The sequence below is a fragment of the Tupaia chinensis genome, unplaced genomic scaffold (genome assembly GCF_000334495.1).
Source record: "Tupaia chinensis unplaced genomic scaffold, TupChi_1.0 Scaffold000235_1, whole genome shotgun sequence".
NCBI classification, from domain to species: Eukaryota; Metazoa; Chordata; class Mammalia; order Scandentia; family Tupaiidae; genus Tupaia; species Tupaia belangeri.
Window position 1 is genome coordinate 3,737,324 of NW_006159713.1, and position 10,112 is coordinate 3,747,435.

Here is a 10,112-nt window from a genome sequence, read left to right on the forward strand (position 1 = left end):
TCTTGCTTTCTGTCTCTCTGTCTCTGTCTTTCTGGTGAGCGCACGCGCCCTATAGCAAAAACTTCTCTTTTTTTAAAAAAAAAAAAACTAATCAGCAGAAGTTCCCTTTGCTTTGTGTTTGTTTGTTTGTTTTCTATCGGATGTGTGTACTCACCAGGGAGAGAGAAAGAGAGAAATCACCCTCAGGGGTGATGGCCACACCATTCCTTCTCCTATTTTGGGCACACATGCACAAGCACCATGTGTCTTTCAGGCCACCCAGTTGAACTATGCAGTCGGCCATGTAGGATCCAGCCACCTTAACCACCATGCCACCAGCTGGCCCTTGCCTTATCTTTCTCAAAAGGGAGGTCAGGAAGCATTTTCCGGCAAGAATGCAGGGAGACCAATTAAATGAGAAGGAGTATGGTGACAGATCCACTCCTAGCCTAACAGAAGGCGGAAATGCTGAGAGCCAGAAGCACCAGATCATGGGAGGCCCTTGAAGGCAGGCAGGTAGCAGGGTTCTTCCTTGACAAGCTCCTTGGCAAGGCAGTGGCTCCCTTTAAATTATGGGCTCTGCTTTAGCAGAGTTTCAGGTTCCTCCTTTCCTGTGGTAGGGAGTCACACCACAGAGGATCTAGTCAGCTGTCTCCGGATAAAAGAGCACATCGTCTACACAGCTCAAGAGAGAAACCAGCCCCGAGAGCCACCTGAGCACCTAGGATTCACATCAACACAAGTGAAACAGCCACAGGGCCCATCATCCAGTTTGAGTCCTGGACCTAGAGCTTAAAAATCACACCAGATGTGTGTGTGTGCGTGCCCAAAATCCAAATAGGAGAAAGGAGAAGAGACTGTGGCATGGTCAGCCACCCTGGGGGTGATATCTCATGTTCCCTCTTACTGTGTCTCTCTGGCAAGTGCACACATCCTATGGCAAAAATTTAGAAGAAAGAAAGAAAAAAGAAAATGGAGAGAGTAGCACAGACAGACTAGTGCCAAAGGAGCCCAGAGAGGGCGAGGGCAACTCAGCCACCACTCGCCAGAGCACGCGTCCACTCCTTGGGCTCCGTTTAGACTCGAGCCGGCGGCTGACCAGCAGTTCTGCTGCTCCAGGGACTGAGCCTAACCCTGAGCTGTGTGACCCTGCAGCCTACCAGGACAGTGAGAGGAGGCATGGGGAAGGGAGCCCACCCAGCTGCCCTCGGCACCAGTCTCCATGTCCTCAGGTCCTCAGGAAGTGATAAAAGCTGGGAGACTTTTGTAGTACCAGGATCCACAACTGAGTGGGTGCAAAATCTCAGGGTGAACTTAGGACTGCTCTTCTTGGGCCACGTGGCACTACTTAAGGACTGCGTCCTCTTTCAGTCACGGCCTTAATGGTGTATTCCAACGTCTCCAGACCCTCTGACATCGACCACCAACTATTTTTTCCTTTTGTACATCGGAAACATAAGAGTATGTGGAATCACTGTCGCTTTTAATGTGTACAATATGCACAGTATGATATAATTCAAGGAAAATAAAATACCTTCTCTTTACTTACCCTGAAAAAAATGAAATATAGGGGACCAGCAGTTAGCGTAATGGCTATGTCGCTAGACTCCCACATAGTCGACCGTGGTTCGCGTCCTGGACCCGGTGGCTTAAAACTCACGCCGGGCGCGTGTGCGTGTGTGCCCAAGATCCCGAGAGGAGAATGGAGGAGAAGGGATTGCGGCGTGGCCATCCCCCCTGGGAGGTGATTTCTCGCTTTCTGTCTCTCTGTCTCTCTCTGTCTGTCTGGCGAGCGCACGTGCCCTATAGTGAAAAAACCTCTCCAACAAAAAGAAATATAAGGGAAAGAAAATTCAGTTCTGCCTTTTCCCCAAAAAATAAAATTCCCCAATTCAAAAGAATGAAAACATTTTCAGTTTTCTGACCAAAATAGTACACACAAAATCCAAATGGGATTCGACGCTGGCACCTCTGAAGAACGCGGCCTTAGCCTCCAGCCACACACAACGCGCTAGAAGAGTCTGCTGTTTATTATTATTATTGTTTTACAATAAAAACAAATAGCTATGCTTTCAGCAAAACAAAACAAAAAATTTTTTTAAAAATCACAGAAATTTACTAACAGCATTTCAAGGTAAGGCTTTTTGAAAGATTGAAATAAATTATCTCTGCCTAAATATGTACCTATCACCATTTTTTCAATTACCTTTCAACATTCTAAAAACTTCCAGTTATGTAAAATACATTTAACTTTGCCAATAATTTTAGGTAATACTGGATTCTTCTCAAAAGGACTACCATAAAAGTATGCTTTCAAACATTAATAAAAACCTTAATCCAGTGGGGCGTAAAACTGAACTACGGACCTATGATTGCATGTTTCAAATCCTCAGAGTTAAATATGTGAACAATTTGAAAAGATTCAGGACCTGGGTCTGTTCCAAAGCATATGGATTCAACCTCTTACCTTTCTATGTTTAATTAAACCAACAGGAACAAAGTTATGAAAATGAAGGGCTCCAGGGAAGAAAGATACAAAAGTTTCTTCGGTAAAGCCCTCTAAAATTTATTCTCCCATCTTACAAGGGCCTTTGCCAAGGACCAAACGCACAGGCTTTGGCATTGCCTAATTAACTTGACCAGGGACTTAAACCAAAAACCAAAGCTTGCGGCTTAACCCTTTCCCACGTCCAGGGGTGGCAAGGGAACACAGAGAGGAAAGAGACACCAGGACCTCGTGAGATGCAGGAGCACCAGAGTTAACGGAAATCCCATCAGCCGAGGACTGGACGCTCCGAAAGTCAGTCCCGGATGGCATGGGACATAAAGGGGTCTCCTCCTCACACCGCAGCCCTGGGCTCGCCCTCCTCTGCTCCAAGCACTTCACCAGGAGTTCTTACAAAATGCCTGCAGCCTGGTGGCCCTGGAGCCTGTGGGGCTGGCCTCCGGAGCACTGAGGGCGCAGGCTTGCTAAGGTCTGACAGCTGTCCCCGTGTGGCGCGGGCTCCCTCTGCGTGTCTCCTCACTGCTCGTTACGCGTCTCCCCCAACGCGCACTCCTCCTGCCAGCTAAGGAGCTAAGGACACCAGCATCTGTGGTGACTTATGCATAAGGCGGCAGTCCCAGCGGCCTGCTGCAGGCAGGGGGGCCCGCTTCCTCTTGGCTGTGCCCACCCCCAGGAAGTCCAGTCCACGCCAGAAGAGATCATGCCTAGAGTTAAAATGTGCAGTATTTCTAAGGGGAAGAGAAATGTCACATAGAAAGTATTACAAAGAAGGATTAAATTTTTCAGCTGTCCAAACACTATTAAGACCACATGCTTTATACAGCGGCAATGCAGTCAAGCCCGCTTCTTCACACGGCAGGCAGAACGGGACAGGCCTCTTCCTGGCAGGCACAGGGCTGAGGAGAGGCGGCCGAGGGACGAGGAGGAAGCGCTAGGAGGTCTGCTGCTTCTGAAGTCTCCGTTCAGCGGCGGCGGCCAGCATCCTTCGACGCAGGGTCACAGGGTCAGAGGACGTGCCTTCTGAAGAGCGGAAGCTCTCTGAGGCCGTGTCATCTTCAGAACTTTTGTTCAAGAAACGTCTACGAACAACAAGAGTCATGTGAGAGACAGGGAAGCTCTGGAACTCCTACAGGATGATTAAGTCTCTCCACTCTCCAGGAACCTTCATGGGCTGTCTGTCACTCAGCACCAGCCCATGACAAAGACAGCTAACCCTGAACTGATGAACGGCTCTCTCAACACCAAGGAGGAGACCCAGCAAGCGCTCTCTCTCCTCTGCCCACCCCACCCTCTCACCCCCGACCCAATCGCCAGGTCCAGGTAGGACACAAAACCGGCCTGCAGCAACACCGCTGGCCCTGAACTGAGGATCTGAACTCAACCCCCACCTAGCCACAGACACACGTTTCAGCAGCCACTGGCCGTGGGTGTGTGATGCCGAAGTGTGTTACAGGCTGGGCTGGAAGGCTGACAGGTCAAGAGGACCTAGGAGCTAGTGTTTATCTCCCTCTTCTTGAGTTTCTCCAGCCACAGCCTGTCAAATGGGTGCACCGGCGCTCCCCCTTGGAGTTGTTAAAGGAATGAACACACTGGCCGGAACAGGCTGGCACTGTGGGCAAGCATGGCAGACCATGGTCCCAGGCGACCGCTGACAGCACCAGCCCACTGAAGGTACCAGGGGGCCCAGCATGGTCAGATCTTCTTGTTTGCTTTTTTTCCAAGAAAAATTTGAAATCTGTTTTATTTATTTATTTATTTTTGGTGAATAATGGTTTTTAAATGTAGACATCTGTTTAAAAATTGAAGATGTGGGGGGCCAGCCGGTGGCAGGGTGGTTGAGGTGGCTGGATTCCACACAGCGGAGTGTGCCATCCAAGTCAGCTTGAAAATCACGGCAGGTACATGTGTGTGTGCCCACAATTACACAAGGAGGGGGAGATGGAAGAGAAGGGACTTTGGTGTGACCATGCCCCACGGAGGGCGCTTTTTTGCTTTCCCTCTGTCTCTGGCAAGCACACACACCCTAGGGCAAAAATTTTAAAAAAGAAAGATAAAGGAAAAATGAGAAAAGATAGGCCCGACGTGACAACAGCACTCCACCCCTGATTCCTGACCGAGGGTTTACGCCAGCAGAGGCTGAAGAGCCACTTACTTCCGAGCTTGCTGCAGGAGGTCATCCTTGCGCTGCACCAACATGCGCTGCCTCTCGTCTGCAGATTTGGAGAAGCGGCTGCCCCGAGCCTCGAAGTCTTCCAGCTCGCTGGGCTCCACCTCCACCTCACCAAAGTCCATTGTCTCCTCCAGGCGGGGACTGAGGTCCAGTGGCACTCGCTCAGTCTGGACATGGGGAGGCAAGGAGGCAGCCATGAGCACGGGCTTCCTCCTCAGCAGAGACCCCACCTGACTGGAGCACCCCCGGACAGGGTTCTCCTGACTCACAGATAGCACTGCCAGGCAGGCGTGCAGGATGGAGTCGTGAGCTCCTTGGGCCCCTGCACGTGGCTGCGCACACCAAGAACAGGGCCTGCCTCATGAGCAAGAAACATAAATACCTCCAAACTCAGAACATAATAATGTTAGTCACAAATGCCATTCTAGAAATGTTCTGTTCAAGTCTACTAGTTGCTCAAAAATTTGAACAAGTTTTATCTCATTTACTGCATACATGTTATAGCCTCGCTTGACTCTGAAACAGCCAAGCACATAAAAGGTAAATCTAATGATCTAATTTTAAAAACAGATGTAATAGATTATGTGATTCCTTGTGTAGCAGGATGCTAAAATGGGACAATCTCAGGAGCCAGCAGGTGGTGTAGTGGTTAGGGCTCTGGACTCCCACATGGCCAACCACAGTTTAAGCCCTGGATTTGGAGGCTTTAAAATCATGCTGAGCATGTGTGTGCACGTGCCCAAAATCCCAAGAGGAGAACAGAGGAGCAGGGACTGTGGCATGGCCATCCCCCTAGGGGGATGATTTCTCAGTTTCCCTCTTTCTGCCTCTCTTCAGGAAACACACATACCCTAAGGCCTAAACACCTTTAAAAAATAAGAAAAAGAAGACACTCCCTTGGCTTTGGCTGAAGCTCTGAAGGCCAAGGCAATGCCCAAGCATCCCTACCACCTTAAACAAGTGCCCGACCATCAGTGCTGCTCATGCTACCAGACGCAGACCCAGGCCGGCCAGGGTCAGCCCACTGCCCGCCTCCAGGCTGTGACAGGGTTGAGGATAGCAGCCTGAGAGGCAGGCTATTTTATCTTCCTCTGTGTGGTGCTTTTCTGCTATCTACCCGCACCACCTCTGTCTGCCATCAGTCAAGCCTGAGAGGGGACTTCAAGAATACCACGTGGATCTTGACTGATAATGCATGGTAAATGTAATATACTGTAAAGATACATGTGATTCAATGTAATATGAATAACATTATGATCACACATTAAATTTAAAAAGCAAACAAAAAAAGAATGCCATGTGGAGAGCCTGCCTCCTATCCCCTAGAGTTTGGAGGACACTGGGGTGGGTGACCACACACTCCCGAGCAAGCCAAAAGGAAGAAACCAGCTGAGCAGAGAAAGAGGGGCTGTGCTGGAGAAAGCGCTACTTCCCTCAGCGCAGGCAACACTGTGGCCCTGCAGGAGGGAACACACGTAAGGTTGCTGGAAACACTGCCCCAAAGGACCCTTTGGAGGGGTGATGTTGCCCCTGCAAAGGTAGAGGAGACCCCCATCAAGGTAGGGGAGATCATAAACAGCCAGTAAAAGTTCAAAGGAAGGAGATCTGAGAAAGTTCCTGGTGCTAGACGGGGTGGGGAGATAGCTGAGATCAACTCCCCCCCCACGTGCGCACACACACACACACACACACACACACACACACTCACATGCATACTTGCTTACTGGGGTCACATCACTTCATCCTACCCTCGCCCTTGAGCCTGATCCTAGGGGCTTAGAAAGAACAGCTAGTGAGTAGAAGAGGAAATGGAAGAACCCAAACAGAGGCCTGCTGGAGCCCCTGCTCTGCTGCAGGCTCCAAGCCCGGCTGACGTGGGCCTGAGCTGCGGTGAGGCAGGGACCATGAACCCAGGGAAGAGCAGAGCTGATCAGATGACTGAGCTGGATCTAGCGAGGACTTAATGAGCTGATTGTTATTCGAGGACTTTCTACTTCCTGAGAATGATCAAAATAGCAAGCAGTTTTCTTGTGAAATACCTTCCCCCAATTAAAAAAAAAAAATCTGGAAATCTTTATGCTAACTCCAAAAGACAGAGTCAGGGAACAAAGACTGAAATTGAACATGCTCCACCCACACATGCCTCAAGCCAGTCTAGCGTTCGCATTTCAGCTAAGCCCCTCTCCAAAACTGGAAATGTGGAAAGGGACCTCTTCTTCAGAAACCAGGCACCATTTCTCAAATGATGCACAATCCAATTATAAATTTGGATATGAAAATTTTAACCCAGCAACAGATTTAAAGAAGACTCAGTAGCTGTCACTGTTTCCTGCTTGCAGAGAAAAAGACAAGAGTTATAAAAGCAACTTCCATGTCACTCAATCAGCCACGGCTTCAAGAAGGACCCTGGCTCGCCTGAGAAGGAAGGCAGCACCACCTAGATGGCGCCCCACATGCAGGAAGCCCCATGTGTCACCAACATGTACGCACAGAGGCAGGTTGTCTGGTTTTTATTGTTGGTCTTTTAAGAATGTGTTTTAAAAGTACGGGAATTATAGGAGTGGAGCCCCAGAGGCTAAGGTTGAGCACAGAGGGAAGTGTACCTCTGCTGGGCAGGCAGAAGAGCTGCTTCTGGTTAGGGGGAGCCACCCCAAGTCACCCAAAGTGGGTGCCTAGAAGAGAGCTGGTCTCCAAGATAACCACACTTCTCTACCTCCACTTGACCTGGCTTAGGAGGTCTGGTTTTGTTTTGTTTGTGTTTTTTATTTTTTAAGAATTATTTTATTTAACTTTATTAATTTATTTATTTCAATTTGATCAGAGAGGGACAGAGTGGGAGAGAGGAGAGAGGGAAAGTGAGAAAGGAAGCTGCAAGGACCAGGACTTGAACTGCAGTCGGCCATGTGGGACGCCCTTCACCGTCATGGAGCCTGTCAGCCCCGAGGTCTGGTTTTTGCAACATGCACAAACATAGGTGGAAATCCTGGGCTGGACAAGTGGAATGTTGGAGAGAGAGTAATTAACTCTATGGCCTCAGCTCCCTAGAGAGCCGATCTCGGCCTGTCCCCATCCATGTTTCAGTGGGTCCAGTAACCCTCAGAGCTGGGCCCAGCTTCCTTCTGCCCCTCCACCTGCTCCCATGCAAGCTCATGGTGGCAGGGTCAGCCCAGGAGAAAATGACTCCTATCCTCCAAGGACAAACCTCAGGGAACAGGCTGTGGGTCCTGGGTAAACGCAGGCTACACCACGGGCACGCTTGACCTGCTCAACGCAAATACCGAGGCAGACACAGCACATGGCCTTCTTTTGTGCTCTTGCCTTAAGCCTCGCAAACACCAGGCAACACTGCAGACAACCACTGGCAGAACCCACTCCTCCACAGTCCATACCCGCTCTCTAATGTGCTGGGCTTACCTGAGTAGAAGCTTCTCCTTCTTCCTGGTCATGGTTTGACCTTTCCACAGGACTGTTCAATGCAGGTCTAATGCTATCTGACCGCTGAAAGAGAAACAGGACCACACACAGCAGAGTCACTCAGAAACTAAATAGCAGATCTAGGGAGACCTGGGGTACAGAGGAGGCATGGTCCCCAACACAGCCTGGAACTCTAACAAAGCCTATGGCTCCAGAGAAATTACAATGCCACAAAGATTAGAGGTAAGACAAGGGAGCCTGAGGCCTAAGCTAGAGTTCCAAACTTGAGAGACAGCAAGGGCTCCACATGTAGTTTCCTGCTCAATAGCAGCACCTGCACAGCGCAAACAACAACGACAACAGCAGGAAACATGGACTGCATGCTTCACTCTGCACGGCACCAAGGAACCCCGGACGTGATGGTCTCGTTTATTTCCCTAACACCGAGGAAACGGGTACCGATGTTCCTATTCAGCCAGCTTAAGATCTTGACCAATGCTGCAGACACACTGGGGCTCAGATCCCTTCCAGGATTACCACCCCAGTGCTTGCTGGCCAGTTTCTGTATTTCCCAGCCTGAGGATTGGGGCTGCACAAGGTAACCTGCCACCTCCAGAGGCAGCCTCTAAGCACAGACTGACGGGCGCTGTGTACAAACACCCAGCTCCTCTCTCTGGAGAGCTGATACCCATCCTGGATTCCAGAGGCCCTGGGTGGGATCAACCTTCAGCCCCCTCAGTAGTAACCTGCTTGATAACACACCCTCGGCTGTGGCCTCCCCTATTATCTATCTGTGGTTGAATCCTGGTCCGCTCCTGGGAAACCCACAGGCAGCAGCCAGGTCAAACAGCTGACACCTGGAGAACACGGCTCCTCTCAGCCCATGTGATTCCTGAGTCCACACTAACCTCCTTAGTCTTGAGTTTTTTAATTTCATTAATAGATTTCCATATATTCTTACATCTTGAAGTTGAATAAGACTGTGGTAGATTATGCCTGACCATACGCAATGGCCTCAGTCTTGCCAGAAAGCTCCTCTATGATATACTAATACTTCCTGTACCCACCAAGGAGAAAAGCTGGCCTTTTCAAAAAGGTCAAAAATTCGAGCTTCACACAGATGTGAATTATACCTAATGAAATACCACATCAATCTTCAAAGCCAACGAGGGATGGGCAGCATTGCCCCCTAGAGCAGAGGATAGGCAAATTGCAGCCCAAGGGCCAAATTCACCCCTTTGCCTGTTTTTGAAAATGAAGCTTCCTTGGAACAGTCTTGCTCACTCACTGTATAGGTCACACCTGCTTCAATGCTACAGCGGCTGAGCGGAGAAGCTGCAACCGAAACGGTAAGGCCCACAAAGCCTAAATATTTATTATCTGTACTTGATGAGAAAAGCTGTCACTCCTGGTCCTACAGTACCTGATGCTATGACCTCCAAGACGGACAATGACAGTCCGGTTTGGGGCCATGTCCTTCTCATTAGTGGGTCTGCTCTTAGTCAGAAACTTGGGAAAACTTAGGGAGTTTATCAAAACCCTTCATCAAATCAAATGATATTCAGTTAAATTCTAAAAATATTCATCTAGAGGGTTAAATCTTTGGAAGACAGAATCTATTTGTCATGCTTACAACCCCAGTTTTACCTGTGTAGGGAAAAAAACTTGAATCCGTCCTTCTAAAATGTTGTCTGTTGTAATTTCAACTGAGCGTGTGAGCTGCAGGTCCTGCAGCACGAGGTGGTACGGAACCTGAGGAAACATCTCCTGAATCTGATGAGCCTGCGGGAGCACAGACACAGAGACCACACACGTTTACCCTCAAAGGTTACCCACGGAGGTCCCAGCATACCACAGGCCTTTGGCCCTTAATCTGACATTATGCCTTGAAAACACAGGGAAGGAGGTTACTTCTATTTGACAGATCACCTTAAAACTGGTACTCTTCCAAAATACCAAATGGGCAACTAGGGACAGCACCAGTTAAAAAAAAAAAAAAAAAAAAAAAAGGGAGAAAAATACACTTGGCTCCCAAGACAGTCT

At 49.2% G+C, this 10,112-nt stretch overlaps 1 protein-coding gene across 1 annotated transcript in view; it reads right to left on the bottom strand.

Moving 5' to 3' along the window:
• Positions 1–2,215: 2,215 nt before the first annotated feature.
• The window catches only part of AMFR (autocrine motility factor receptor), a 49,854-nt gene continuing 41,957 nt past the window's right edge, over positions 2,216–10,112 (bottom strand). Inside the window, exons 10-13 of the mRNA XM_027771842.1 lie at positions 9,717–9,851; positions 8,070–8,153; positions 4,638–4,822; positions 2,216–3,564 (exon numbers count right to left, since the gene is read on the bottom strand). Coding sequence (XP_027627643.1) covers positions 3,417–3,564; positions 4,638–4,822; positions 8,070–8,153; positions 9,717–9,851 — 552 coding nt within the window. The 3' untranslated portion in view covers positions 2,216–3,416. The remainder of the gene's footprint in view (positions 3,565–4,637; positions 4,823–8,069; positions 8,154–9,716; positions 9,852–10,112) is intronic.